The sequence below is a fragment of the Corvus kubaryi genome, unplaced genomic scaffold (assembly GCF_017639235.1).
Source record: "Corvus kubaryi isolate FWS band 111438036 unplaced genomic scaffold, C.kubaryi_AGA036_p1.0 138, whole genome shotgun sequence".
Taxonomy (NCBI): domain Eukaryota; kingdom Metazoa; phylum Chordata; class Aves; order Passeriformes; family Corvidae; genus Corvus; species Corvus kubaryi.
In genome coordinates, this window is record NW_024580672.1 from 5032604 (window position 1) to 5050945 (window position 18342).

The window sequence follows — 18342 nt, forward strand, 5'->3', positions numbered from 1 at the left end:
CAGGTTTTAGAAATGCTACAGGAACTGCAGAGCTAGGGGATGACAAAAGCAAGAAATGTCCTATTTCTGTTTCTCATAGAGACAGAGAGAAGCCACCAGAATCTCCCTTCCTGAATTAACAGTGAGGTTTGGTTAAATGTTTCATATATAGCGTTTTCTGGGAAGTGTATCTGTGGACTCACACTCTGTTAGCTCAGGCTTTTGGCACATCACTCTTCCTCCTCTCTGTCAAAACTAGTACACACATAAATCCCAAGCCAGACAAAGGACAAAGGAATATCCTTCCCTGACTGCATCCAACTCCTGCATGTGCTTCCTTTTGCGTAGCAGCATTTTGTGTCATCGTCTATGTGCCCGCTCAGAGACACGTGTTCTCTACCATATACCAATATGTAGTACCCAACCAGCAGGCACATTTCCCCAAAGGTACCTATCTGCCTTGCACTCAAAGTCCCTGTATAAATAAAGTCCTATACAAAAAAATGTGGTATAGTTCAGCTTTTTTTTCCCCATGCCCACCTCTGAACACATCAACCTTTCAAATTTGCCTACTATATATTAATGTACCCTCTACACTCCTATACCATCACTCCTTCTCAATATCTATATGGACAGACATATTCTCTCCATATGTCTCAAACATTTCATGCATACATCCTGTCATTCTTCATACCCCAACCACAGTTATTCCTCTCCTGTGGCTCCAGGATTGAACTATTGTGTTGTCCATTTCCTGGTGACAAGGGGTCTAGTTACAGGGTTATTGATTGGTTTTCATGCAGACAGATGGATCTGCCTTTGGTCTCCCCACCAAAATCCACCTCTGTATGGGCTGATTGTCACTGCTCCAGGGATAGGATTTCACCAGGAGACCACCCTCCATGCAAGCATCCTTCACCCAGGCCACGGATGGTAATAAATGGAGTCAGGCTGAGCCATAATAAAAGCAATTGAGTGGGTTACCTGTGCAGACATGAGATTTATACCTCCTCATATTTGATGTGATTGTTTTATTGAGTTCTCAGTGCAGTTAGGATGCCATTTATTTATTTATTTATATGCCTACTTATCATGGAAGAGGGGGGAGTCTCTTTCAGCCTAGCTGGTGTTCAGCCTTGGTCTTGTCAAATATGAGCCCAGAGAGAAGGACTCTCCAGTTTTGCTCTGTTTTTACCTAGACTTGGACTTGATGAGTGAGCCCTTCCCACATATCTCATTTCCTATGACAGACAAAGATGTTTGTTTCAGGACCCCTGAAACCTTGAGGACTGCCTGAATTATGAGCGTAGGAGAAGCTAAGGGGCTGGTGTAAACCAAGACGTGTATATACTGATTTTCTAAAAGCACCTCTTGAAAGAAATTCCTATTTATGCTGTGCCTGTTTTGGACAATGGTTTGCGACCTATGCACAGAGCCTCTTTATGCTATTGCAATAGAAATAGTAAGTACTGGCATTGCTTCTGACTCTGTGATCACATGTGAGCATTGAAAAATATTAGCAGGTGCAAATTGATTGGAAATGAATATTTCTAAGTGAGCCCTGAGGAGTTTGGAAACCAAGTGATTAGATTTGTGATTTTCAGCTGGGTAGATAGCCATGTAAGTGCTGCTAAATCACCCCTCAGTTACTGGCACTAGAGAACGTTGGAGGCTAGTGCTGAGTATCATAGTGTCTAGTATTTCATCACAAGCCTAATGGTGATTTTTGTGGGTTTTTCAGCTCCTCTAGTCAAGTGGTAGCATGAGAATTTAGCAAAGTATGTTGCCAGTGCTTGTGGGGGCTTGAAAAGGGATCTGTCAGCTCTCAGAAGACTCAAAGGACTGCATTGTTAAGATGTTTTTAAAGTTGTTTAATAGGAGTCAGATATCCAAATCCCCTTTAAAATTTAGAGTAGAAAGGCGAAAACAAGTAAAAACAAACCTACATTGTATTACAAGTGCTCATGATTCTTATGCCAATTACACAGTTCAGGCTCTGCCTTGGCGTTTTTAAACAGTTGGGACTGATAAGTATGGCAATGCAGCTATAGGCTCCAACAGATTAATTTGGATTACAGTGGAAAAAATCCTCATTCCTGTTAGTCTCAGTTTTAAAAATAATCATTTGGGAGAAGAACTCAAACCTTTCTGATGCTTTCATGAGTAGTAATCATTGTTAGAGTCACCTACACACAGATGGGATTTCCTAAGCCCACAGTGAGATATGTGGATGTCAGACCAGTGGCAAATGCTTTTAGAAGTCTCTAGCTTTCCATTTATAGAGACCAACACCAAAAGTGGGATCTGTAAATATTTTGCTGATTTTAAGTGGAGAGCCTAAATTCCATTTGAATTTCACCATGCCTTAATTAAGGACACTGGAATCTAAGTGAAGCTCAGCCTTGTTCAACTGTTTTGAAGTCATATACTGTTATTCAAGTAATACGAAAATCTTTTGGCTTTAGGGTTAGACATGGGAGTTTTTTGACATTTGATATGTGTCTGAAAACACGACTTTGTTTTGTACGCACCGTGTCATCATATCGTAAAAGGTCCAGCTGGCCTGCTAGACCATTATCTATCTCTTTAGCCAACACAAGATTATTTCTTATTGTATATTTGCTTGTTATTAATGCCACCTAGTTATATATATTCCAAGAAATCAGGAATTCCTATGGGATGCAATCCCACAGTTTAATGGACCTCCCTATCAGGGGATACCTTCTGCTACCATTTAAATGCTTCCTTTCTTATTTCCCTCCCTTCATTCCTGGCTATAGTGCTTTGTTTAAATGTGAATAATTCCTTTCCTGTTGGAAGGACTGTGCCCTTCAGATCACTATATTGTTCTCACCCCTTCGTCATTTCTTGGCCAAGCCACTTACATTTTCTCCTCTTTTCTCCCAAAGTCAAATTAGTTTTTTTCACATAATAGTGATTCTGGTAAATGAGGTTTAGCTTCATAAGACTCACTCACCCAGCACAGAAGTGCAGCTACCTCTATGGCAGAATGCAACAATAATTCAGTGATTGCAAAATCCTGAAAATATTCAACTTCCAGCAAAAATCAAGCTTTTTGTACATCTATAAAAACAGGAAGGGCTGGGATTTTTAGGTGATAAAGGGGCTGATACGGTTCTGAACTTCGAGGTTCACAGAACAGGGAGTTCAAAACTTCCCAGGCACAACCAATTCTACTTGCTGACTGCCTCTGTTGAGCTAATATCTCTGCAATATGAAAATTAGAAAAAATGCAGCTAGCTTATTGTACTTCCCCCCATACAACCTTCCAATGGCCAGATATGATGAATAAGACAAAGAGAAATGCTGTGAGTATTCATTTACTCTTTCAGCTGTAGTAACATTGTCTGTAACCTCTGCTTTATGAGCCTGTCCTTTATTTGCAATGATAAAAAGAAGATAATACCAGGTTTGTGTCTGATGGAAAAGAGTCTGAATTTAAAGGAGTATATTCCCTGTAATGAAGCCCTGTGTGACCCGATTAGATTCTTTGCTCAGCTGAAAGCAACTGGCAGTAGAAGTCTTCTACCTTCAGAGCATGCCCTGGTGCAGGAAATTGCATAGGAACCTTAGACTCAGCATCAGCTGGGAGAGAGGATTCCTCCTAGAATCCTGAGTAGAATCTGTGCGTACTAGGAAGTGCCAGGTTACAAGTCCTGGTAATCTCCATTTAGTACTGTCAGACAAGTTTTCTTCACCCCTCCCTTGCACCAAAACAATGTCAGACAGAGGCAAATCCAGTCTACATGACAAGTCGAATAGTTGGTCTCTATGTTGAGGAAACTGACTTGTGTCTACTAAATACTAGCAGTGGTGATAGGTTTGTGTGACACACATGCATGCTTGCAGGGTTGAAGCTCAGCCAATTCACTCTGAGTTCACTGCAGACAATGCAGTTGTCGCTGCTTTTGATCTCTATGAACAAGCTGCCATTAGAGATACTCTGTACTCTTCCAGCTTCTCCCTAGACTCATTACCTGTCTTCCAAGAATTTCAGATTTGTTCAGGGAGAAAAACAAGAAGCGATTCACCAGTGACTTTGGCTGGGATGTCCTTTGGGGAATTCTCAAGTGCTGCCGGCTAGTGAGGGTGACTCCGAAAGCCCTGTTTGCGTAATACTGATTTCTTCCGCATATAACACAGCCCCTGCCCTAATGTGCCTGGTTTTTGCCAGACAATTGTTTGTCTTGAAATGTTGCACATACCTCAGTTGCATGAGCTAAAGCCTCAGCTGATGTAAAACAACCTAGCTCCAGTTTTGAACTTTTTCTCGTCATGTGTTGAGCTCTATAGACACTTTTAGTGAAAGATCATACTGAGTTTTACAAAGGTAACTAAAAGCTGTTATTTTCGTTTTACAGATGGCGAAACAGCCTCCTAAGGAGTCTGTGTGACCTGCCTAAGATCAATCAGAAAATTAATGTCAGAACTAGTAAGAGAAGTCTGATCTTCGAATATGCCATTCTTTGCTCTAAACTACAGGCCAGCCTGAAGCCACTGAAATTGGCCATATGCTCAATAATATTTCAGTGTACAAGTATATTTCACTGGTCTTTATAACCCAAGTCAATGTATGCGTCTTTCCATATGTATTTTTAAAAGCACATCATTGTTGGAGACTTCAACTAGGCATCATTAGCGAATTGCTATATTGTGAAAATGGAAACACCTCCCTAAACCATGTGCTTAACACTAGAAATTAATGAGAAGTTTGAAAAAGCATCCAGTAGTTTGACTGAGATAATATATCCACTAAATTCTATTTTCTGCCATGGGGCATTAGTTAGGTCTGCTCTCAGGAACTCAGGGTCCAAAGTGTATTCAGAAAGCTGACTGAACTCTGAAATGCTTTACCTTTGGCACGCCTTGGGTAAGGACTAACTGGAGTCCCTAGTACTGAACCTGGCCATCCAAGAACTGGGATAGAGGGACGAATCAAGGAGGAGGTTGTTTTGCTTTGCCTTTCTGGACCTCATTCATTAATCTAAGATAATTCATTAATTTAAGAGAAGCAGGAAATAGTGCTTAAATTACAATGTCCATTGCATAACTTGCATTACCGTGAATGTATGTCCATGATGTGCTCCATCCTGTTCCTACTAAAGTACACTGTCAAATTCAAAAGATTTTTCTGGGATGATTATCATCTCATGAAACCTATGTTCTTAGGCAAACTATATGTTCTGCTAAACAAAGGAAAAGTTCTCACTAATACCTGCCTCCAAGTTCATTTTTAGGAGACTGCCACAAGGAGCATCTAAATTTAGCAGTGTCTAAATTCAGTTGAAATACTCTAACCTGAAGTGACCAAAGATAACTGGTTTATAGATAGATGGAAAAGTTTGGGCTGGCAGAGTGCTCAAGAAGCAAGGTGCTCAAGCGATTTAAAGCATTAATTGCTTACCGAAGAATTAAGATCTTCTGTCATTTGCCTGCTCCTCAATTACGTGCACTGTGTATATGTGTGTGAGTTTACACATATGCATGTATATATACACGTTTGTATATATGTACGTGTGTATACCTACACATACACCATTGGTTTATGCTGCAGAATACTTAATGTATGAAGTGGGAACAGGAAAGCTCTTGGTGTAGAGATAACTGATCTCCATCCTGTCATTTCTGGTGCACTTTGCTTATTAACTCGTATACTCTCTAGACTTTTTCCTGTAATTAAAAGAAATCTACTGCATAGCAGAAGACTTTAGTACTTCCTTCTGAATCTTGACAGGGTAGTTAAGTCATGTTTTTCACTAGAGCTTTTATCTACCCTTTATCTGCATGAGTTTGGTATGAACAAGTTTCTGATAAAACTCAGAACTGAATAACATGTCGTCCCAAATGCGTCCTGCTATTCTCAGTGCAACAGTGACAGATCAGTGCAATGTAGGCACACAGAATTAATGTATTAAAAAAAAAAAATTAAATTGTTTAAGGGAGACTTTTAAAATTGAATTGAAACTGTGTTGTTTTGTAGTCTCTCACCCAAAAGCCTTTACTAATGTTAAACTAATTCTCAGAAAGAAAATAAAATGTAATTAATACTTTGTCAGAAAATCTTATAATAACCAAAAGTAATTTTTTTCTATGTACAAGGACATGTCCATTTTGAAGCACAGTATTCATAGTCTATCTAGGGATATAGTTAACTTATATTTCTGTAAATGCCTTGCTAATTGCCTTAATATGTTAAAATACTCCTGGATGTAACTCTAACTGTTCTAGACAGTTAGACAGACTGGGCCAAACCAGATTTTGCTTTGAAAACTCCACATTTTGCAGAAGTAAGAAGAGAGATATTTATTGATGGCTAGGTTTTAAAACTGTCATCTCTCTGAAGCTGCTCAGAGACTGCGTATTAGATTAACTCCAATTTGTGATTGGTGATCAGAGACATGACAATGTACTCCTGGTAAGGAATTTGCTGTTACAAAGAACTGATCCAATTCTGTATGTGAATTTTTACAATGAGGGAGAGGAAAATATATATTTAAACTGTGAACTTAGTCCCTTCTTTGTGTTTTGTGAGTTCTGTGAGCTGGAGTCATGAAAGTCACTGGAGTGATGAAGTTCCCACTACTCTCCACAGCACTGGGATTGGGCCCTAATATACTCAATATTTCCTATTTCATGGCAATTTTTTCCCAGTTCGCTGTCCTGTTCTTGTCTAGGACAGACTTGCAAATTCTGCAACCTGTGTTATGGGCTTATTTCCTCACAGATGGTAGTTTCAGGGACCCTCATACAAAGATGAACAGTGGGAAGTTGGGTCTGAATTTCATAAAGGAATGGGGAAAGACTAAATCTTATGAAGCTAAAATGCTCTTGAGCCTTGGGGACTACACACTCAAATGCCATTGCAGTGGTGGGTCACAGCTGAGCCTCTTTAGTATAGTAATACTTAGTAGCTACAAAACACTTGTCCTCAAAGTATTTTATAAGTACAATCTAACTGACATGTGTTTCCACGTCCTTCTGAGAAAAATCAGTTTTCATTTCCAGTGTAGGGAAACTGAGGCACAAAACTCCCAAAGTCATGCCGCAGACTGGTAGCATGGTGGGAGCCAAATCTGGTGCTCTGCTTTCTGCCATGACATCACAACCCAGGCATGAGGCATTGAGTCCAGCAAGCATAAGACTGAGACTTCAGTGACTTTTGGATGCTGAGATCTCTTAAGCTAGCTGAAGTATAAATATATTTTGGGTCCACACATGCTATTCCTCCAAAGAGCCTGTGTCCAGTTTCTCTGGACTTCCATACCACCAGCTCAATTCCTTACAGGAATAGCTGTCTGTCCTTCCGGAGCTGCCTTTGTAAGGTGTCTGAATGTCAAACTGTTATTATTTCAATACCTGACTGAGAGAGTAACAGAGACCTGGAGGTTTTTTAGGAGGGTGTATAATTAGCCGATCAGTATTATGTTACCCTGTTCATAACTTAATAACCATTTTAATACAGATGGCACACACAGGGATAATTTCCTAGGGTAGCCTAGCAGTATATTACAGAGACAGTGTGTCTGAGGGAATCTTTCTTAGCCAAGGTACATTCCACTAGCTAATTCTACCTGCTGTTTTCAAGATGATTTGGGATAATTCCATATCATTTGCAAAATATTAAAACCCATTTATATAGGATGCCAGATTTAGAAATACACAGTCTGAGTTATTAGACATATTTTGATAAATCTGCCATGAAAAGTGCAGGACAAAAAAATACCACTGTGTTTTCCTTGCTATTTATTTTTTGCTTCCCTTGCTATAAATACACCAGGTTTTGGTTTTATTTTTTTTAATCTGGCTAAATTTGTTATATATCAAAAGGGCCAATATACCGATTTGTGCATTTTGTCAATGTAGACACTACAAAAGCCTGCGTGCTTATTTACACATACCCTATGTATGTTTATTTGACTGGGAAGAGCCACACACTTGGGATGGCATCCAAAATTTCACGTATTTTTACTCTGTTGGTGAGGTATTTCATGCCTATGTATGTACCTTTTGCAAGTATCTCTGTGTTACTCTGTTTCTAGAGGTTGTATTTCTGTGGGTATGGTCAGGGTATCTGTACATACATAACACTAAAAGAGTGTAATTACTTTTCTGTGTGCACAGGAGTGTTGTGTTGCCGAAGTGTGAAGGTCTTATGTACGCTGTGTTTGAACGTGCAGACATGTGAACAGTCTGAGTGCTTTGACGTCTGTCAGTACTCGATTACATCTATTCCCTTTTCTCCTGCATCGATCCTGGTTTTTTGCCTGTCATATAGTTATTTTTCTCACCTCAAACCTGAGACCAAATCTGAGTCCCTCCAACAACAAAATTCGCACCCTAACAGCCGGGGGAGGAAATGGGGGAGGGCGGGGGGGGGGATGGTTCGCTAGTGCGAAATCGATTCTGCTGCTGCCCAGCCTTCTTCGAGGGCAGGGATCAGACCGAGTCGGGGCCACAGGGACCGCGGAGAGCAGCGCTGCCCAGCCGAGTAAAGAACCGCCCGGCAAATTTAGCCGCTCCCTCGGGCTACCGACGGGGAGGGAGCCGGGGGAGTGGGTGCAAGGGAATCCTTCCTCCCGCGCTCAGCGGCTGGCGGCTGTGAGCTCGGCTTGGCAGAAAATGACGGCAGCCTTTCGGCTCAGAGCTCTAATACCCTGGCAAGGCTGGAGGTCATCTACACCCGGTAGGGGTGTTCGAGAGACACGGGAAACCCCGGCTCCTCAGCCCATTACCCCTCCAGCCTGAACAGCACCCAAAGCTTGTGGCAGTGCCGGGCTGCTCGGCGGGAGCTCAGGTGCTCTCGCAGCAGCGCTCCCCCGACCCCCGGCTGCCCCCGGGCCAGGCGGCGGGCACACGCTGCGGCCCTGCGGCAGCGAGCCCCGGCACAGATCCGCGCACCCGCTGCTCGCTGCGGGCGCTGGCGGAACGGGCAGCTGTTTTCGGTCCCGCTGCCCGGAACTGAGCTCGGAAGTCACGGCGGAGCCGGGGAGTGCCCGCTGGACCGGGCCGGGGACTGGCGGGCTATGCCCACGGATTCCGCTGCTGGCAGGGGACTGGAGAAGGCTGGATCTACCCTGACCGAGGAATGATTAGGCCGTCCTCGCTGTTGGAAGGGGTTTTATAGGGCCGTAAAGATGCGACTGGGCCGCGAGCTGCGGGGTTGCTCTTACCTGTTTATGGAGGAGACGCTGGGGACCGTGTCGTTGTCGCAGATGCCCTCGGCCAATAGCCTGTCCCGGATCTCCCAGGCGAACATTGTCGGGTTTTGTCTCTTGTACTCGGCGATTTTATCCACTACTTTGGGGGTGGCCACTTTGGGTTTGGAGCCTCCGATCACGCCGGGCTTGATGCTTCCCGTCTCGTAATACCTGCACAAAAGACGGTCAGTGACCTGCCGTGTCAGGAATGGCTCCGCCGTCCTCGAACACTCAGAGCCCGACTGCCCTCGAGAGCGCCCCGCGGCCCCCTGCCCCGTGCCCCACCTCGGCTTCGGCCCGCGGGTACGCGGCGTCGGGCCGCGGCCGCTCGGGAGGTGCATGTCGCGGCTCCGCGAGGCACCAGGCGGCCTGACCTGGGGCTAAGGCAATCCCTTCGCCTCTCTAGGGCTCGCTCTCCGTTTTGGGAGTTTTTTCCCCCTTTTTTTTTTCCTTTTTTTTTTTTTTTTTTTTTTTTGTGTGTGTGTGTGCGTGTGTGTGCTAGAAGTGAGGGGCGCTGCCTCCCCCTTCCCCGGCTTTATGCGCACACACTTCTTTTAGGCCATGGGGTCGGGAAATAAAACAGAAACCTTCCCCGTCGTTCGGAGGTGAAGCCCGCCGAACGCGGGATCGGGCCGGGCGGCCGGGGAGGGGGCGTGGGGAACGAGCAGTGGCGGGCTCGCATTCCCCCGCCGGGATCTCCCAGCCGGCCGCTCCCGACTCGGGGCGCTGGCCGGGCTGCGGGTGCAAGAGAGCGGTTTATCCCGGCCTGGCGTCCCTCTAAAGCGGGTGCTCGTACAGGGCACCTCCAGCCCACTCCCCGCTGGCCATTAGCTCTGCTGCCGGCAGCGTTTCTGTCCTGGCCTTCGCCAGGCACGGCAGCGCGCATACCGTACGCACCCGGCGGCTGGGGCTCTGCCGCCCGCTCACACCGCTCCGCATTCAAACGGCAGGGCCAGGGCTCCGGGTCTCCCCGAGTAACCCCTAGGGATATTGCACACCGCATTTGGCGATGACCGGTTACCGCGGGCATTTATTTATTTATTTATTTTCCCCGTTGTTTGTTTATTTACCCATGTATTTGGTAAGGCTGCTTACGGATTGTTGTGAGTTAGGGTTTTTTTTGTTGTTGCTGGATTGGGGTTTTTTGGTCATTCTTTCGTTTTCTTTCTCCCGTCCCTTCTCTTTCCCGCCCTCCCGCCCACCCTTCTCAAATTATTTTGTCTTCCCAGGAGTTTTCAAACACCGCCGGTGAGAGAAGGGGGGAGGCGGGGGAGAAACACGTCCTTGCCAGCTGGAGGAGGGGGCCCTGCTCAGCCGCGGGTCCCCACTGTGCGAAGGTGCTGGGGCCGCTCGGGGTCGTGGCGGGGAGAGCCCGGTGCCGCGGGAAGGGCGGAAGGTCATACTGGAGCGGGGAAGGGATGCAACGTTGCAGTCTCAGGGGAGGGGAAGGAGCTGCCTCTTTCCTTACCTGCCCAGGATCTTGCTGACACAACCGTGGCTGACCCGCAGCTGCCTGGAAATGTCACAGGGTCGCACCCCCTGGTGAGCCAGCTCCACTATCCTTTGTCTCACCACGTCAGGTAGGGGCCTGCCGTTCACAAACACCCCCCCGAGCTGGTTCACACCCCCGTGCCCTGCTGGGGAAAGAGAAATAAAAAAAACACAACAACCCACGCACACCAGAAACACACCGTTAGTCGTGGATTCTTTACCACTCGTACTGCAAAATCTCCGGTCGTTACAGATGGATGGAGGTGATGGCGGGGGGTCGAGAGTGGGGGACAGGACGTGGGGAAGCGAGAGAAGATAAAAAGGGGGAAGGAGAGAAAGAAGAAGGAAAAAAGAGGGAGAATAAGAAAATGAGAGAGATAACAAGAAAGAAAAGGATGAGGAAATATAAAGAGAGAAAGAAAAGAAAAAATGGAAGCAGAAAGAAAAAGAAAAAGAAAAAGAAAAAGAAAGAGAAAGAAAGAAAGAAAGAAAGAAAGCTAGATAGATGGAAGAGAAAAAGAAAAAAGATGAAAGATGGAAAGATGGAAAGAGAAGGCAGAGTGAATTTTCCCGAACCGGGGGAAGACTGTCCTCCACCTTCCCGTACGCCACTTTCCCTCCCCGAGCCGCTCTCCTCCTGCGGTCCCGACCGGGATGACGGAGCGGTGGATTCTCAGGGCCATTGTGATGGGCCGAAGATGGAAACAGCGCCCGCGCCCGCTCCTCTCCCCAGAGCAGGGTAGCAATGCACTCCCAAACTCCAGAGCTCTACCTCTTAGAGGCTCCGGGCAGACTCTGCCGCAGACCCCCTTCTCTTTACTCCTGGGCTTTTTCTCTCATTTTCTTTCCAGGATTTTCTATCACGTTGTCAATTACAGTTCCTCGCGAACTCCGCCCTCCCTCACCCCGCGGCATGTCCCCCATGCAAGCAGTTCTATACCGTTATTTTGGGATGCGAGTTGAAAAGACTCACAGAGAAAAAGAGAAAGGGAAAGAAATGGAGTGAGAGAGAGAGAAAGAAAATATTTTGAGACCCGCGGCTGGTGCTCCTTTACAGGCGGACCCTCTCTCTCATTAGCTTTCGATCTTTACAGGAAAAATTTTCCAGGAAAAAAAAATTAACAGACTCGTACGGTTCCGGGTTTTTGTTCCACCACAAAAACCTAATTCAGGGAGACTTTAAATTATCAGTTTTCATCTGTTCCCCCCTTTCCAGGCAAAAGCCCGCTCTCTCTCAGATAGGACTGCTAGGATCTCTTTTCCCCCCCCGATCTGTCTTTCTCCATTTCTAGAAATAACTTGGGGGGAAAAAAAAAAAATAACTATGCACCTGCTAAGCGTGGGCACGAGAAACGGAGTGACAGGGATAAAGGGAAATATCTCCTTTTGGGACGCGACTAGACAGTTGGTCGTGAATCCAACGTCTACGTTAGAGCCGAGAGCAGCTCGCCTTTGCCCGGGCATGGGGAGATGCCCACTCGCAGGCGGTACAGCTTCGCTGGCGCTGCTACCTGAGCGTCTCTGTCTCCGGAATATCCAGCTGATATAGCTGTGGAGTGCACTCTGTATTAAAGCTTTCTTTTCATACAACCCTAACCCTCTGTATTTTCCTCGCCAAGAGATCTTAGTTCGTTTTGCAGTTTGCTGAAAAATGATCTGTTTGTATTTTCGTTGAAGGTTTTTTTTCTCTCCTGCTTCTGACACTGACTTATTGGCTCTGAACTTAGTGGAAACTCTCATTGCCCTGCGATCGATCCGAGTCCTTTCGCACAAATAGAGTTTTTCCCATCTCCCCCACCCCTTCAGTAACACCTTCACACATCCCCTCCCAGCCCCATCGGCCGGGGCGCCGGCTGGCTTTCTCGTCGTTCCCCGGTGAACCGGGGTTATTTTTTGCATTCTTTTGTTAGTATTTTTAAAAACATATTTAGGGTTTCAGAGGGGACGGGGGATATTTATCTTCCTCTACTAAAACCCGCGGGTATATATTGTTGTGTTCTTCCTTCATTTGTTCAGAACCCCTTCTGCACATGTTGCCTCTAAAGTTACAGGATAGCAATTTCTTCGGCAACTCCATGATAAATAATTCAAAGCACCTATTATAACTCGCATTACAAAGTATTAAAAGGCAGCAGATGCAAAAAGATTAAAAATTAATAATTCAAATTATTGCAGTCCGGGTATTTTTCACACGAGTTTGTTTTGCTCTGCCCCATGGTTTTCTAAGATTCTTTCTATCGGAGCAGTCAGATATTTACGTGTATTTTTCTGCTTGTAAGTGCCGGCATCTGTATCCGCACAGACCCAGTCGTGCCGCTGTCGTACCAATCGTGTGTTGCTGTCTGTCTGTCTGTGTGTCAGGAGCCTGCGCCCGCATCTGTTTTAATTGCTTAATAATATCCAGGTCTGTAGCTCCAGAAATACATTTTAGCCAACAAATCAAATGTTGGTGGGGTTTTTTTGTTTTGTTCTGGGTTTGGTTTTTTTTTTTTTTTTTTTTTCTTTCCCCTAATCGGAAGCCAAAAATTGGTCAGGAATCTCTCTGGAGTTTTTAAAAAATCAGCGACAGTGAAATGCCTCTTTCGAGGCATTTTGGATCATACTGGAGCCAGAATTACTGACATCGCATCTGAAAACTAAAAATAATGTCTAATGCACGGACTGTTTGCTGTTAAAGCTCTTCGGAAATTAAACCTCACATTTTAAGCAATGTATTCTGGAAATCAATTATTAGGAAACAAAAAGGCAGTTACCTACATCTGCGTTTGGGGATTTAGTAATGGGTTTATATTTCTGCCCCTTCCTTCTCAAGGCAAAATCGGGATTTTTTAAACTTCAAGCATTTACATTTTCTATCTTTTCGATGTGTGTTTTATGCAGCGGGCAGGGCGTGTCCTCAAAAGTTTCGGTGTCAAAAGTTACAAATTGCTCTTAATTATTCATTTCCTGACTCAACATACTCTCAATCTCGGCTTTCTATTTGTGTTTTTTCTTCTTCAGTTTAAATATCGGAATTATTTTCTCTCCTGTGGTTAAATTAAAATCACTGGAAATTCCTGGTTACAGTCCCTGGTAAAGGGGGCTTTTCGCTTTCCTTCGTCCCCCTCTTAAGAAAGCCTTTTAAAATTGAAAATAAAGCACGAATGCCCTTTCCTCTGTGCCAGGAATGTACTTAAAATTCACACCGGGTATCTGGTAAATAAACCAGGAGGGATCGTGGCTTCTTGGGAGTCTCCAAAGCCACTTCGTCTCCCAACCATACAATTGTCCTATTTTTCCCGCAGTCCAACCTTTCGCCAAACCAAAACGACTCACGGAACAGCCACCGACTAACCCGCCATTAATTTGAAACTGGCGTCTTCCCTCCTGCCACTGAAATCCAAAGTCAAAGCAAACAGCATCGGAGCGCGGGGAAATCTGGGGGGTTAAAGCCGCGGAGGGTTGCGGGGAGTCCCGGCCCGGCTGGGCACGGACAGAGAAAGGGCCCGTCCCGGGGACTGACACGAGTCCGAATAAACTCCTGTTGTCTGAGGGACGATGGGGAAAGTGTTTTTGCGGAGGATAGAGCTGGTTCAGAGGGGCCTTTCTTTGGCACACACAGGGCACGCAGCACAGGCACAGCCGCACACAGTCCCCTGCCCTCGGACTGGGGGTCCTGGCCCCCGCCCCAGTGCCGGCACGGAGCTCTGCTCCCCTCGGCTCCAGGGCTGCCCGGCATCCTCGCTCTGCTGGTCTGGCCGGCAGTATCCGTCCTGCCTTCTGAACGCCTCTCTAAGCCGTTTATCGGCCAGGGTGGAAAGGTGGACCTGAAGGAGGATCAGGTGAGGAAGGATGGTTGGGGAAGGAAGAATGAAGGGATGAGAAAGGGACAGCAGCGGAAGGAGCCGGGCTCCAGTACTCACGGTGCATTGCTGAGAAGGGGTCTGCTTTGCAGTGCATATCCATGGGGAGGCAAAGGAATGGGAAGAAATCGGCTGAAGCCGCCGTGTCGCCTCTAAAACTCAACTTCAAGACTTAGGGGAGAAAAAAATTAAAAAAAAAAAAAAAAAGGAAAACAAAACAAAACAAAAAAGCACACGAGGAGAGGAGAGGAGGGGAGCGGCAGGATGCGCTGGGCCCCCTGCCCGGCAGAGCGGGCAGCGAAGTACTTTCCGGGGGGCGGGAGGGTTGCGCCGGCCTTGGGGGAGTCAGCAGAGTCCGTGGGAGCGAGGGACTGGCGGCGCCGGGGGGCAGGTGGGTGTCATGGCTGGGAGGGCTCAGAGCATCCCCGGCGGCGGGGAGGGGGTGCCGGAGCAAGGTGCGGCCGGCGGCCAGGCGGCAGAAGGCGCAGGAGGACGCGGCTCTCCCTCCTCCTCCTCCCGCGGTCCGGGGCTAGTTCATTTAAGTTCAAAGCAGAGTAGCAATCCCCGGGAAAGCGGCGAGCGGCGGGCGGGCGCGACCCCTCCTCTCGGCCGGGCGGCGGATCCGGCGCCCGGCGGACTTTCGCCCGAGGTGGGAAGTGCTTGCGAGAAGCCGGGGCCGGAGACTGGAGCCTCCGCTCCCGGTGTGTGTCTCTCTAAAAGCCGCAGCGCCCTCAGCCCCCCGCCCGCCTCCCCGGAGATGGATGACTTGTCAGACAAAGGCAATAGATTCCGACACTCTCTGATTCGCCAGCGCGCCGAGCCGAGCGCGGCCAGGAGAGGAGAGGAGAGGGTAGAGGAGAGAAGAGGAGAGGAGAGAGAGGAGGGCCGGGCCGGCGGCGCTCGGCGCGGGGGGGGCCGTTGCCTGCGGGACCCGGTGGCGGGGGAGCCCCGGCCGCGCGCTCCGGAGCGCCCCGGGCCCTGCGTGTGCGGGGCGGCGGCGCCCCTGCCCGGCCCGCGGGAACGGACGTGAGCCCCGCTTTGTTGTCACTTGCGGCTCAGGATCCTTAACTGCCTTATTTAACACAAGCACACACGCCTTGCTAGTTTCATCTCCCTTCTCACGCTCCGCTTTTTTGTACCGGAGACTTTACTCGGGGTAAAGCGGCACAGGAGGGGGATTCGATACACATCAAGGCTCGCGTGGTGTGCGGCTTAGTGTGGGAGAAAGAAAGAAAGGAGGTGAGGGAGAGAGAAGAAGGAAAAGAAAAAGGAGAGAGACAGCCAGAGGAGAGAGAGATCAAGAGGGGAATGTATAACGAAGGAAAAAAAAAAAGAAAAATAAATAGAAGCCAGACAGACCGAGAGAAAGAAAGAAAGAACGAGACAGAGAGAGAACGAAGGAGCAAGCGAGCTTCTTGCACCTCTTTAAACTGAGAGATAGGGCCCGTTTCAGTCATTGCAAAGTTTTCCCTCACACGCATTTGGGGAATATAACAACAAATCCAATCTCACACTTTCCCCATCTCTGCTGCGTCTTTTTTTTTTTTTTTCTTTTTCTTTTTTTTTTTTTTTAATGCTAGCGTGGGATTTTAAAATTATTTCACTAATAAGTCTACTGCCAAAAGACATGGCTTTGACCTAGCAGAGCAATATAGAGCAAGTAAGAAACACCTTCTTAGCGTAATAACCAGGGGCAAAAAGGGAAGACAGAAATTTCTATGAGCTCAATTTTGACTTTCAGACTTGAGAGTTTACCATCAACTGAAATGTACTTCCTTCTCTTTTCCTCCTTCATCCTTCCCCATCCCTCTGCTTATCTGTCACAAAACAGCCCCCCCTCCCCTTTTTTTTCTAACCGCTTTAAGTAAAGAATGTCTGAGAGATCTTTATGAAATATTTTTCACTGTCTCATAAATCATTTTGGCACTTCAGCTGATGTTTTATCTTTCTCTCTCCCCTCTGTCTTTCCCTTGTGTGCAAAAAAAGGATGATTTGGAAAATAAAATTTTTTTGTTACACCACCGGGGTTACATAGAAGTGAGTCCTCGGTGACTGCGGGGCTGCGCTGAGGACAGGCGCGGAGGGCACGGCTGAGGCGGCCCTGCCCGTTCCTGGCAGCAACTCCTGCACAGGGCGAATTTTCCGCGGGAGTGGGGGCTCTGCGCTGCCCGCTCAGGACCGGTGATCGCTGCCGCCCGCCTGGCGAAGGCAAAGGCGCTGCTCCGTCCCTCCCGGGGAACTGCCGCCTCACGCCAAGCTGAGGGCGGCCACTGCTTTCCGCGGGCTGCCCCGCTGCCGGACCAGGGTGCCCGGCTCACCGTGGACGCGCCGTGGCTCTGACCCGCCGGCCGCAGCTCGCCCTCCCGCGCGGGGCCCGCAGCGCCTCCCGCCCACCCGCCGGGTCCCTTATCAGCGTTCCCGCCTCGGGCTCCGGGCACGGCCGCGGCGGGGCCGCCCCGCGCAGGGGCGGAGGGGGCGGCCGGGGCTCAGGTGCGGGCGGCGGCGCTCCCCACCGCGGCCTCTAGATGGAGCCCTCCGGTCGCTTGGCAGAGCGGGGAAGGGCCGGCGGCGGGCCCGGGCCGCCGCGATCCCGCCGGGATCCCCGGCACGGCCCGGCACGGCCCGGCACGGCCCGCGTGTATCTGTTGGTGGGACAACGGTGGCTGTCGAGCCCCCCGGCAGCAGAGTCTCCTGTTCGCGGCGGGGCCGGGAGCCTGCTTATCGCCGCTGCCGGGAGCCCCTCCCGCCACTCGGCGCCTCCCGCGTTGCCCGTGGCTGGAAATGGCCCTGTTACAACTCTCCCTCACCGACCGGTCTAGGTCACTTCTCGTCTTCCAGCAGCCACCCCTGCTCTTCCTCCCTTCCGCCCCAGGCAGCCCCCATTGCCCCGCGCCCTTGGGGGCGCGCTTAGGCACACAGCCGAGCCCGAAGGCAGAGCGGGAGATGCGGGCGGGAGCCCCCGGCAATGCCCGGTGGAAGGGAACTCCCTGCGCCTGCACTAACACTTGGTGAGTTCATGGACCCTCTCTCAGAGATGCTCTGAGCCTTTGTAGCTGCCGATTGTACGGTGAGGAGATAACAGCTTGGTGGTGGGCTGGGGCAGCCGGCGAATCCCAAATCTCCCGATAATGTATTTTGCCTTAGTTTCCTGACTGTTTTCCCATATCACTGAGAAGAAAGACAGGAATAACAGACTCGAGAAATACACAAAATGAGCACTCTGCGACATGAAGCCTGAATCCCACGGCACGGAGGTAACCCGAGAAAACCGGGGAACCCTGAGCCTGGTAGAACAAGACAGCTTCCGAAGGGAAGGGAAGGGAAGGGAAGGGAAGGGAAGGGAAGGGAAGGGAAGGGAAGACTGTCTGCTAGCTGTCCCCTTCCCTCCACCACACATACCACAATATCACCTGGTGCCCCTTCCCACACCAGACTTCCTGGAAGTATTGCTTTGTCAACGTTTAAATCCACTGAACAGTTTCTGCCTACCCAAATTAAAAATACCGGCCTGCCCGCACGCCCCCGGGCACTGCCGTGTGTCCCGAGGAACCGGGCAAGGCCAAGACCACGGTCCTCTTTCTACTCCCATAGTTTCACACCTATTCCACTTCACGAGCCCTGGGTACTTATTCCCCTGCCCCACTTTAGATTAATCTTTTCTTTTCTTTTCTTTTCTTTTTCCTTTCTTTGCTTTCCTTTTCCTTTTTTCTCTCCTGCTTTTATTTCTTTTTCTCAAAGAGGATCTGAGGATCTCCCCCTTCTTCTTTAACCCGGGGGGGGGGGGGGGGGGGGGGGGGGGGGGGGGGGGGGGG

General features: G+C 48.4%; 1 protein-coding gene and 1 long non-coding RNA gene across 11 annotated transcripts in view; one reads left to right on the top strand and one right to left on the bottom strand.

Annotated features, from left to right (window-relative positions):
• Positions 1 to 8246, top strand: part of LOC121659976 — a 94171-nt gene extending 85925 nt beyond the window's left edge. The window contains exon 2 of the long non-coding RNA XR_006014518.1: positions 4362 to 8246. This is a non-coding gene — a long non-coding RNA (uncharacterized LOC121659976). The remainder of the gene's footprint in view (positions 1 to 4361) is intronic.
• The window catches only part of PAX2 (paired box 2), a 103151-nt gene that overhangs the window by 76344 nt on the left and 8465 nt on the right, over positions 1 to 18342 (bottom strand). For 3 of the 10 annotated variants that reach the window (XM_042018778.1, XM_042018782.1, XM_042018781.1), the window contains exons 1-3: positions 14591 to 15251; positions 10666 to 10834; positions 9171 to 9368 (exon numbers count right to left, since the gene is read on the bottom strand). In XM_042018778.1, coding sequence (XP_041874712.1) covers positions 9171 to 9368; positions 10666 to 10834; positions 14591 to 14633 — 410 coding nt within the window. In that variant the 5' untranslated portion in view covers positions 14634 to 15251. Of the gene's footprint in view, positions 1 to 9170; positions 9369 to 10665; positions 10835 to 14590; positions 15253 to 18342 lie in introns of those variants that run through there. The other 7 variants (XM_042018774.1, XM_042018777.1, XM_042018775.1 and 4 more) reach the window with 6 other exon arrangements.